The sequence below is a fragment of the Setaria italica genome, chromosome IX (assembly GCF_000263155.2).
Source record: "Setaria italica strain Yugu1 chromosome IX, Setaria_italica_v2.0, whole genome shotgun sequence".
In the NCBI taxonomy this organism is placed as follows: Eukaryota; Viridiplantae; Streptophyta; class Magnoliopsida; order Poales; family Poaceae; genus Setaria; species Setaria italica.
The window spans coordinates 40950785-40962568 of NC_028458.1; the positions used below are offsets into that span (position 1 = coordinate 40950785).

The 11784-nt window shown below is 49.6% G+C and overlaps 1 protein-coding gene across 1 annotated transcript; it reads right to left on the bottom strand.

Annotated features, from left to right (window-relative positions):
• Window positions 1-9115: 9115 nt before the first annotated feature.
• LOC101773916 (RHOMBOID-like protein 2) lies at window positions 9116-11572 on the bottom strand. Its single transcript, XM_004983828.3, has 5 exons — window positions 11189-11572; window positions 10524-10687; window positions 10274-10437; window positions 9933-10186; window positions 9116-9447 (listed from the first exon to the last, which is right to left on the bottom strand). Exons 1-5 carry the CDS (start codon window positions 11488-11490, stop codon window positions 9336-9338), a joined length of 996 nt encoding a protein of 331 aa, XP_004983885.1. The 5' UTR covers window positions 11491-11572; the 3' UTR covers window positions 9116-9335.
• Window positions 11573-11784: the final 212 nt, after the last annotated feature.

The following is an 11784-nucleotide window of genomic DNA, read 5'->3' on the forward strand; positions in this document are numbered from 1 at the left end:
GAGTCGGGCGGGGTGGGTGGATCTGGCGTCGGTGCGGGGTAGGGAGTGTCCAGAACCGATTTTAGTCGGTTTTAGGAGGGGGGTGAGGGCCTAAAAGATTTGGACCTCCTAAAAGATTTTAGTCACTTTTTAGGAGGAGTGTTTGGCATTTTAGGCAGTTTTTAGTCACTTTTTAGGAGATAAGGTTTTAGGAGGGGGGGAAAGAACTGCCGCCGCGCCCTGCGAGTCTGCAACGGTGAGTGGGCGACTGTTTCTGATGGGCCATCGACCTTGCGTCAAAAAGTTCAGCAACTTGTCGAGCCCAATAGTCGAAGCAGTTAAGCCCAAACTCTCCCGTGCTGCTGGGCCTTCTTAAGCTTTTGTAAGCTTTTCTCACCGGCCTAACCGTCCCTTCCCCGCTAAAAACACAACCAAAAGTACCAGCGACGAGTCGTTAGTTCTTACTCGCGTACAGATACAGGCACGGTTGCTGAAAGGAATACGGATTTTTCACTTTTCTAAACGTGACCACCTGAGCCATCCAAACTATTCATTTTTCGATCAACGGTGAAATGGATCATGGAGAAATACGTGAATAGGTATGATGAGGACACCACGAGTACATCTACACCAGCAGCACCTCAGGCGCCTCCAGTTGCTCCTCCACCTCAGGCACCTACAGTTGATCATTCAGTTGGGCCAATCACTCGGGCCCGTGCGAGAGAATTAAACTTCATCATGCTATTAAGGAACAAAGGCCCAGCGGAATAAGAAGATGGCCCAACAGGGCGGCCCAGGTGGGGCGCCTGGGGTTGGGAGCCGCGGCCCTCCCCCTGGTCGCGCGCGCCCCCCTCCTGCTGTGGCGCCTCCTCCGGACTCCAGGGGCTGCGTCCCCTTTATTTAGTCGGAGTCCCTTTTGTTTACGACTTGAGTTTTGTTTTACATCTAGCTTTAGCTACTCTCAAACACGCGCAAATATGCGCTGTCCTTGTGTGATTCAGAACTCCACCTTCGAGTGATATTTAGATTGCTCGCCTCTTTTTCTTATTCGTTTTTCGATTGCGGACAGGAATCGATCTTCGTGATCAGGCTGATCTTGCGCTGGCAAGGTTGGTAACCACAGGAAGTTGGTTCAGCGATTGCATTGGCGCTTCGGATTCGCTCGTCGTAGTCGGATCGTGAGGGTCTACTTCCACCAAGTCGAATTTATCTCCACTCACCGAAAGATCGGGCACTCCGACTCTATCAAGGTAGTGGATCAATGGTTGGATGGAGAGAAATTAAGAACAACTCCAGCAATAATCCCTACTTCAGGATCAGGGCTTTCCCTATTTTTCTGGGCCTGCTTTTTCACACGACTCAAGCAAGGGCCTCTACTTCTCAGACCCTACTTATTTTTCTCTTCTATTTCCATACATACTCTACACATAATCTTTATTTTATGCAACAACAATTCAAACAAAAATATTTATAATGAATATACAAATAAACCATATTTAAATTCATGATTTTAAACACCACAATTGAAATTCAAATTTATTTTTTTCAAACATAAAACCACATAGTCATATAGAATTAGGATCGCAATATGGTGCAAAAAAATAGGATCAAACTACAATGAATCATACTAACTAGCGCCATGATATGCCCACAAATGCTCCAAAGATCATCTCGAAGCTTCACATGAGTCTCCTTGTCCTCAATCTCAAGATGTATCTTGAGGAAATCCTCAATTACAAGTGGATCACGATGTTGGTACTCCTCTAGTCTCAACACTTCACCACCATCTTGATCATAGTCGTAATCCACTTCTTCATCTCGCTCATTCTCAATGATCATGTTGTGCAAGATAACAACAGCTGTCATTATGTACCATAGAGTGTTCTTATCCCAAAATCTAGCAGGACCCCTCACCATGGCAAATCATGCTTGAAGAACACCAAATGCTCTCTCCACATCCTTTCTCACCACTTCTTGAGCTTTTGTAAAATGTACTCTCTTGTTCCCATAAGGATTGTTATAGCTCTTCATAAAAGTTGCCCAAGTAGGGTAGATCCCATCTGCAAGGTAGTATCCCATGGTGTACTTGTTACCATTGACCATGTACTCCACGGGTGGTGATGTCCCTGATTTTAGCCTTTGAAATTGTGGTGACCTTTGCAAGACATTAATATCATTTAGAGAGCCCGGAAGACCAAAGAAGGAATGCTAAATCTATAAATCTTCAGATGCAACAGCTTCAAGGATCATCGTTGGTCCATCCACATGTCTTGAGTATTGCCCTTTCCATGCTGTTGGGCAATTCTTCCATCTCCAATGCATACAGTCGATGCAACCAAGCATGCCAGGCCATCCCCCCTTAGTGTTCATAGCCATCAACCTTGCAGTGTCCTCAATAGTAGGTGGCCTCAAGTACTACTCCCCAAACACCTCAACCACAGCCCGCACAAAGTGGTGAAAAGTCTCTACCATGGTGCTCTATGCAATCCTCATAACTTCATCCATTGAATCAGCTAGAACATCATATGCAAGAATGCGAAATGATCTAAACACCTTTTGCAAAGTAGTTGCACCAAGAATACCTGATGCATTTGGTTTCTACTCGAAGTAGTCATTGTGTGCCTCCACACCATCCACTATGCACATGAAAAGGTCTCTCGACATCCTGAACCACCTTCAAAAGAATTTGGCATTGTATACTGGAGGGTCTGCGAAATAATTAGCCACTATGCGCAAATTGCCACTAGATATGTCCCTAGGAACTACTTGGCGTCCAGGGACTGAACCTTGACGCTTCCTCTTGCACCTCTCATGGTCCATTTTGGCAAGCATAAGAATTGCAATGAGGTCATCATTGTCATCATGGTCAGACTCAGATTCGGACTCATATTCATCCTTTTCCTCCTAAAATTGAGCTTTGAGATCATCATTTTCAGAGAACACCATCTTCACAACTCTCTGAAAACTGCAGATCTGAAAATGTCATTAGTTTCAGCAAGTTTAAGAATTATAACTTGACAAGGCACTTAATGAACAGAGCACTCAATTATCCAATGGTATATGCAACAGGAAAACATAGTAGGTAAATTGATAGTGGAAATAAACATTTTGTTACTGTCAACAAGTACTAGTTGTCTTTCTCAGGTGATGAGATGAAGTTACGCACTGAATAAGCAAAACTAAATGGGTGCATGTACTACTCTAAGCTCAACAAAAATGACACCCATGGTGGAGATAAACTGGAAGTGCAGTTGTGGCTACTTCCATTTCAGTCTTGCCAAACTAAACTTAGCATGTACATTTCAACAACTGACCAACAATTCTAGGTTAGGATGTTCAGTTCAGTCAAGTACATTTCAACAACTGACCAACAATTCTTGGTTAGGATGTTCAGTTCAGTCACTTCAGTGGCTACAAAGGAAACTACAGTACTCGTTTCTACATGACTCGGAGTACTATGGTTCTACTAAACATATAGATGGGAAAAAATGAACAAACAATACACAACTACTATTGGTCTATTGCTAAGATATATCGAAGAGATCAAGCGCATTGCAAATAAAATTGATGGACAAATTGCATTCACATTCAGAAGCTCATGTGTTCACAATCCAAATTCACATATGCTCGTTAATAGAAATTTTCATCCACACATACCAATCGTACTGAAAAATAGAAAGAAAAACGAGAGAGAGAAAAAAGTGCCTTGCGACAAATCAGGGTCGGCTTGTGGAGGGGTGCAGCACCAGTGTCGCGTGGGGTGGAGGAGGAGCTCGAGGCTGGTAGCGCATGGGGAAGAATCAAGCAACGCTCAGGGCCGGGTCACTGACGGCGAAGGGATGACCGGTAGTGCGTGGGGCAGAAGTGCTCGGGGTCCAACGACAAGTTGCGGCCGCACGACGGCCGGCGCTTGCGAACGCATGACGTCGTGTCACCGGTAGTGGAGGGAGGACCCCGAGCTCCAACAACGCGTGGGGGCAGAGGGCTATTGGGGTGCACGTGGGGGCGGAATCGATCCGCCGATGAGCAAATCGGATGTGGTGGCAACAGATCCGCTGTCGTGGAGGCTGGAGGGAGCTGGCCGAAGCCTGTGGTTGAGGCTGGAGGCCGGCGGCACTCGGGGAAGAAGCGAGCGGGGGAGAGGAAAACGAAAGTGGGTAGGTCAAACCAAAGAAACGACCGAGTAGGGGCCTCCCTACCTACCCGTGAGAGAAGGGATCAGAGGGGGGATTTGGGTGCCTCCCTACTCTAGGGACCTGAGTAGGGATCCTGCTGGAGTGGGCTTTTTTCCCCCTCGGTCCCTACTTTTTGAGTAGGGGTTTGTGTAGGGTCCTTACTGGAGTTGCTCTAACAGTTGAGATAAGCCATGTGATTGCATGTATATGTGGTTTTGCATTTCTCCTGAAGACATCGCATGTTCATCCAAACATGGCACTCTCACACTCATGTTTCACAAACCCGGTCAGACCTGTATACAGAGTACAATATCACGACACATAAGAAGCTTAGGGTTTGATTAGTTTCCTGCTGAGCCTAGCCTGGCTCGTATTTGGGAGCTAGGCTCCCGCTAGCCAAGCTCAGCAAATGCAATATGAGTTTGATTGGTTGTCTGCATGAGTTTGATTGGTTGTTTGCATTTATTTAGCCACATCATATATATAAGCTATTTGGTTGTCCGCATGAGTACATCTTGCATGAGATAAAATATTATAAACAAATATCATTATGATATTTATTGTGTGTAAGCATATTGTAAAAGTTCTTAGTTTAGCTCATTAAACCTTAATCACCTTTTAAAAATACTAATATCACAAATCACTTGTTTAATCGTTCCTTAGCCAGTAGCCATCCGCCTCCAGCGAGCCAAGCCCATCGGAAACGTTTTTTATCTTAACTGCGTCTCCCGATAGCCTGGCTTTTGCACACGCAGAGCCAGGCTCACCACGATGTGCAGGCAACCAGTCAGCTGCATCCTGCATCCGGTGAGCTGGCTAGGGCTCGGTGCGGCCAACCAATCAGGCCATTAATGATGGGTTGATGGCTCCTCAGCCATGGAGCAACTCACGGAGCAGAACCATAGTCCATAGCTTGACTGTAGACTAATTCCACGATACATGTCCATCCAATCCACCCATCAGTCATCCGGACACACCGCGCTGCATGCAAGGGGTTGGTTTACGCACCAAACACAACTTTTCCAACCTTGAGGACGAGCCCCTTCAGCTCCCCAAATGCGTAGAGGACCGTCACGGTGGCGGTCACCACGACGACCATGAACGTCGCCGCCGCCCCGCCCCAGCTGTCGGTGCTGCCCACGGAGTGGACCCTCGAGGCGGACGCGAGGACGACGAGGAACATGACCCGTGCGGCGTCCAGTGCGCGGTCGGCGCGGGCCGCCCCCAGCAGGAAGATGCACAGGACGACGACGATGGCCGCCGCGTTCGCGAAGGCGACCGTGTTGAGGAGGCCGTAGAGGCGAGCTCGCGGGTGCTGCTCCCCGGCATCCCGGGCTTCCGACACTCACGCGGGCGGCTGCACGGCGTTCCGGGCGAGCGCCCGCATGAAGATGGTGGCGGAGGTGATCATAGGCCATGCCATGGCCTTCAGCTCCCGCTCAGCGGCAAGCCGGCGGCCTCCGAGCTCCTGTTCGAGAGGCCATTTATTCGAACGAGATCAGCTAACTTGCAATACCCACATCAGAAGCATTGACACAGTTGGTGCGTTCATAAGCAGAAATCCTCACGCTCAAACCCTCAGCGATCATGCATTGATTCGTTGTGATACTTGGACATTTCTATGTCAAAGAAGAGAGAATAAGATCCTACCTGGCCACGGTCGGCGTCGTCGGCAGCACGGTTGGCGCCTTCCCCAGCCCGCGGCACGCCACCAGCCGCCTCCATCGATCGGCCTCCGGCCTCCACCGCCGTGACCCCTCGCGCTGCTGCCGCCGCTCACCTCCGCCGAGCTGCGAGGAGCGAGGCGTGAAGCAGTTCTCTGTCACTCTGTGGACTGGAAGGAGGGTCAGGAATCGTGTTCCGGCCCGGGGCTTGGCTGCCGCCTCCTTTTAACATCGCGTCGACCTGTCCTGTCAACGCGCCTTGCGTGCTCTCACCGCCGATCACATGCGATGGGTTGTTGAATCGCACTCGTCGTCCTGGTTGCCGGATTTGGGCAGAGCGGACAGCTGCCCGCAGCGAGCTGATAACACATTGAGGTGTAACTCAACACGAAAATGGATGCAGTAGTTAGATGATAAGTGATAGTGTTAGGCCGGCGAGAGAAGCCGAGACCCAGGACGGATGGTACTGTCATGCAACGCCCCGTCGCCTTTGGCCATCGTCCACCCTCGTGCGTTTCCGGTTCACACTGTTCGGGGTATCGGACCGCGCCAGCCACGAGGGGCCTGCCCAGATCTTCCTCTGATCCTCTCTCTCCGTACGTCGTGCGGTGTTTTGGTGGTAACAATTTCTCTTTTTATTTTCCTTTTGGTTGGGATGGGATGAGATGAAGTAGCGGCTAGAAAGGAATCTTTACGTCCTGTGACAACACAAAAGCATCGATCATACGTGGGTGAACGAAGCGGTTATTACCTAGGCTTGGTAACCAGCAACATCAACTAGTGGTTACTGTCACTGCAACTTAGCAAGTACTGGTCAAACACCGGTGGAAAACCGAGCAGTAGTTCCATTAGGGAGAGTCATATCTCTCGAATATCCAACCAAAACTAACTATTTGGATTAAAGATCCTGGAACTAAAGACATTTATGTCTTTAAAAGACACTTTAGTTCCCGGTTGTTAATACTCACGCTGGCCGACGACATGTGGTCCCCCAAGCGGCTCGTGCTGTGGGAGCCCCGGACCGGCACCGAGATCGCCCTCCCGCCGATGCCCCTCGTCGTTCGAGTCTTCCTCTCCGGCGACCCGCTGGGCTCGCCACTGTCGGGGTGGATGTCCGTCGCGCCGCACATGACGGTGTCGATTGATAACAAGGTCTCTTTTTTGGCGGCCCGGGGATGGCGCCTGGAGCCCCGCGTTCAGGAAGGAACGTACAACTTCCACAATATCCAGAGCGTCGCGTTCCACGGCGGGAAGATGTACTGCATCGAATCGATGCGAAGGATCGCCGTGTACGACCTCAGCCGGGTAGACGCGGCGGCGTCCCCACCCGTTCTCCTCGAGGCACCGTGCATACACTACGCCCGCGCGGCGCACTTCGTGGCCTGCAATGGCGACCTGCTGTTTGTCTTGTTGCCCAGGCACCGCCACCCGAACTTCCCCGATGTGTACAACCTGGAGCCTCTAGGCGTGAGCACGACGGGCCGGCACCGGCACCGGCAGGAGCTGGACCTCCGGAAGAAAGACATGGTGACGGACCTCGGTGGCTACTCGCTCTTCCTCGGCCGCGGCGATACCTTCGCCCTCTCGGCGAAGGAGCACCCCGCGATCCGTGGAAACTGCATCTACTACGTTCCGCTCGAGCACCACGGGTTCAACCGGAAGAAATGGAGCTGGGCTTTCGTGTTCGATTTCGAGTCTAGAGCTGTGGACAAGATCAAGTTTCCTCCGGAGCACGTGGAAAACCGTGAAGTGCGGTGGTGGCCGTGTTCGTGGTTTTGTCCTCAGAAACCTATTTTGTTGAAACATCGTTGAATTGAATCTTGAACTTCAGATTCGCTCGAATCTTTCGACGTTTACTTTTTGCCCAGCCTACTTTCTCACGGAAATGCAAAGATGTAATTTCCACTCCATGCATTATGCACCAGACCGTCATCTGCTCGCCACACCTGATTTGTTTATTTACTGATGAATGTAAAAACGCAAATGCACGCACCACGGTGGTCAGTTGAAAATAGTTACCGGTTTAAGTGTAGACAGCACGATTGCGAATACAAATTACAAAGCGGAAGGAAGATTCAGATTAAAGTCATTTCTATTCAAAATATAGCTGAATAAATACTGCAAATACAAATACACGTGCTCTTATAAAAAAATGCCCCAGAACTGCAAATACTTAATAGGCTTAATTATGTGCAGTGCTCCTTCCATCTCAGAATATAGCTACGTTTAGACTTTTTCAAAATTAATTTTTTTCAAATTTTGACTATTCGAAGACTAATAACATAAAAATGATGTTAGTAGATTCATCATTAAACCAACTATTGTAATATATAATATTTTTATTTTATATTTAAAATATATTATGTTTTGGGATGACATTGTTGGTTAAAGAATTTTGATTTTGAAAAAAAACTAAACGTATATATATAGGGAATAGTAGCTTATCCATGGACGGGGAGATGCTGCCGAGCCGACAAAGCTCAATAGGCCGAGGAAACAGTTAGCCCAAAACTCCCTTACTAGTAGTAGCATGCAAGAAATCGAATAGCCCACGGACCCTAGGCCTGGGCCTTACTTTTCACCACAGACCAATAGCCCACATACCAAGAAATCGAATTCGAATCAAAATGGATTGCTTCCCCGGCCTCAAAAGAAAAAGGAAAGCAGCCCACGGCCCACCCTTGAGACAGCAGAGTCCTTATTCTTACCGCTCCCGTGATCCTGCGCCTGAACCCACCACGCCCGCTCGGGGCGCACGTGGTGACCTGCGACGGCGACCTGCTGCTCGTCGTCCAGTTCAACGACCGCGAGCCGTCCTCGCCTGCGGTGTAAAGGCTGGGGCCACAAGACCTGAGACAGGACCGGCGGCGACTGTACCTCGGGGAGAGCGAGAGGGTGACGGATCTGGGCGGCTACTCGCTCTTCCTCGGCCACGGCGATCGTGTTCGATCTGGAGTGTAGTGTTTTGGAGGAAATCCCGTTTCCTCTGGAGCACAAGGAGAACCCCGAAAAGCAGTGATGCCCAAGCTCCTGGTTTTGTCCTGAAAAACCCATTTTGTCCAAACAGGATTGAATTTTTAGTGTTGAACTTTGGCAAAGTTTATACGCGGATACTTTTTCATGCAAAGATAAAATAATTTCTACTCCACGCATCAGATCGTCATATGATTGCCAACAACTGATTTGTTTATATTAGACTGACGACTAAGGCAACTGCTTATCAAAGCGCGACGGTGATCAGTGGAAATGGTTGAGAGGCAGACAACACGACAGCGAATGTAAGTTACAAAGCAGGAGGAAGATTCAAATTCATGAAATTTCCATTCAAAATATATAGCTGAATAAATAAACGAATCATTGATCAATCAGGTAAACATATAACATCATAAACCTCACGTTCTGATGATATTATGTACACAGTATGAGCTGTATCTATTCATCGAAATGCTTGCCCGAAAATGTTTCTCATGGCACCATCTCTCCTGGTTTCAGTCCAAAGTGTCTCAGGCACTAATCTTCACTTCCCACAGCTCCATCTAGATGTCGGAACGCAGCTGAGGTAGCGGCACCACTGGCAGTGGTCATTCGCGTTCACTCCTTTGAAAAGCATCCCCATCCCAATGGCGAATCTGCGCAGGTTACGCAGCACAAACATGAGTTCAAATTTACGCCTTGTTTACTTGGCAAAATTGGGAGGCGCCAAATTACTGTTACAACACTGTAGCACACTGTAGCGTTTCGTTTGTATTTGTGAATTATTATCCAAATATTGACTAATTAGGCTCAAAAGATTCGTCTCGCAAAGTACAACAAAAATGTGCAATTAGTTTTTAATTTCGTCTACATTTAGTACTCCATGCATGTACCGCAAGTTTGATGTGATGGGGAATCTTCTTTTTGCATAGTGTTAAAGTTGGGAGTTAGGGGTGAAGTAAACAAGGGGTTAGTCAAAACGACCTAACTGACAGAGTCACAGAGCACACTTTTTTTTGGTGGGGAAAGTGAAAGCTGACAGAATGCATTAGGTTAGCATTATGGCACAATTAATATTAAAGCAAGTACTATCATGTTAGGTCTCCGAAGAGGCGGCACCAGCATGTGATGTGATGCTTACCCGAGGACAGCGAGGACCGAAGCTACGGCCAACAGAACCCATTGATAGGGCAGGTACTTCTTGCTGGTGTACTTGACGTCGGAGGGCCGGACATAGCGCTGCATCCAACCGTAATGCGGGCGCATCAGGAAGATGAATCCCAGGAGGAAACCGGTGAGGAATCCTCCGATGTGGGCAAAGTTGTCGACGTGCGGGAGGATGCCGATGGCGAGGTTGATGGCTATGACGACCAAGAGGGTCAGCAAGGCTGCAGCCTGCACATTGACATTCAGTTTCGAAACTGCATTCAGTACACTGATCGTATTGCAGGCTGAGTAGTACCGAGTAGGGGAGAAATGCACCTTGTTTGAGTAGATGGTCCAGTTGGTGAAGAGCTCGGATAGCATTGCTCCAAGGAGTCCAAACAGAGCTCCGGAAGCGCCAACAGAGATGTTGTTCCTGATGAACAGAGATGAAAGCACGCTGCCTCCAACGCCGGAAACAATGTAGATAATAGCAATTCTCACTGCAAGGAAACGGGAATGCGTATTCAGATACAGTGCTAGTAAGTCCGGCACAATGGGGGTGAGTAGTTCCTATAACAGCACATACCGTATCCAAATTGTTGCTCGAGTCTGAGTCCGACGAGCACGAGGCTGAGCATATTGGCTAGCAGGTGGACAACTCCAGCGTGCAGCCAGATGCACGTCAGGAGCCTCCATCCCTGGTGCTCGTGCACGACTTTGTCCCACACAAGTGCTCCCAGCTTCTGCAGCCTGCGGAAAAGGAAGTCTTTTGGTTTGAGAAATCGTCCACCATCCCATCAATCGCAAGAACAATACATGCTAAAAGATCGATCTCGTATCCAAGCGATAATTGGTAAAGCTGGTCAGAATGGGAAGACAATCAGAGATTCAGAGATAGCCACCTGTTCGCTTCAGCTTATTCAGCCGGCTTATCAGCCACCAAACAGTATTTTCCTCTCACAACAAATCAGCCGTTTCAGCTTTTCAGCCGGCTTATAAGCTGAAGCGAACAGGCCCAGGATAGACCGATAGTCAGTTATGATTTGCCACGAGGCACTCGTGGTAAGCAATCCTTTCTCTATGCAATCGGTTACGATTTGTGTGTAGCATCGTTCCATCTATATCTCTAACTAGTAGATTGATCGGTAGCCATAGAAGAAGCTTCAGATTTGCCCGAACCGAAGCGACCATCATCAATAAGTCAAGAACCGAATAATGGAGATATGGAACAGTAACTGAAGAATCGCTTACGTCGCCGACGATGGGCCGAGGAGCGGGTTCTCGCTGAGCGGCTGGAAGGCGAAGCGGTGGAGGAACCCGCGGGCGACGCAGGCGCCGCCTCGGCGAGTCGGGGCGGCGTGGGCGGGGCAGTTGTTGACATACATGGCGGCGGCGAACAGCGCGATGTTGACGGCCACGACGACCGGCACGAACCAGGGCACCCACTCCCTCTCCCCCTCCCGCTGCGGGTACATCTGCTCCGGCGGCGGCGGGTAGCTCCCCTCCCCGCTCCTCCCGCCCTTCTCCACGTCGTAGCGCGCGGCGGCGGCCATGGCGGGCGGTGCGGTGCGTTGCAGAAGCGATCTCGCGGAAACGGCTGCGACGTCGTGGCGTTGGTGGTGGGGGGTGGTGGTGGTAGTGGAGCCGTGGAAAGGCGATGCGCGTGTATAAATGGCCCGGCACGGCGGTGGTGGGCGCCATTCGGCAGTTACGTGCGTTGTTTCCGGCGCGTGGTGGCGTGGACGCGTTGGTACAGCACGTCCTGCTGGTGGATTTGCGAGTTGGCTGCTGGCAGGCAAGGCAAGGCGAGGCCCAGCGGTCAGTGGTGGAAGAACGTGCGGCGCGAA

Bases quoted from the DNA above. Each gene is read 5' to 3' on its own strand.
- LOC101773916 (XM_004983828.3), bottom strand. From the start codon at position 11,490: ATGGCCGCCGCCGCGCGCTACGACGTGGAGAAGGGCGGGAGGAGCGGG. The intron at 10,688-11,188 runs GTAAGCGATTCT...CCTTTTCCGCAG, and splicing joins CTCGGCCCATCGTCGGCGAC to GCTGCAGAAGCTGGGAGCAC. The intron at 10,438-10,523 runs GTATGTGCTGTT...GTTTCCTTGCAG, and splicing joins CGAGCAACAATTTGGATACG to TGAGAATTGCTATTATCTAC.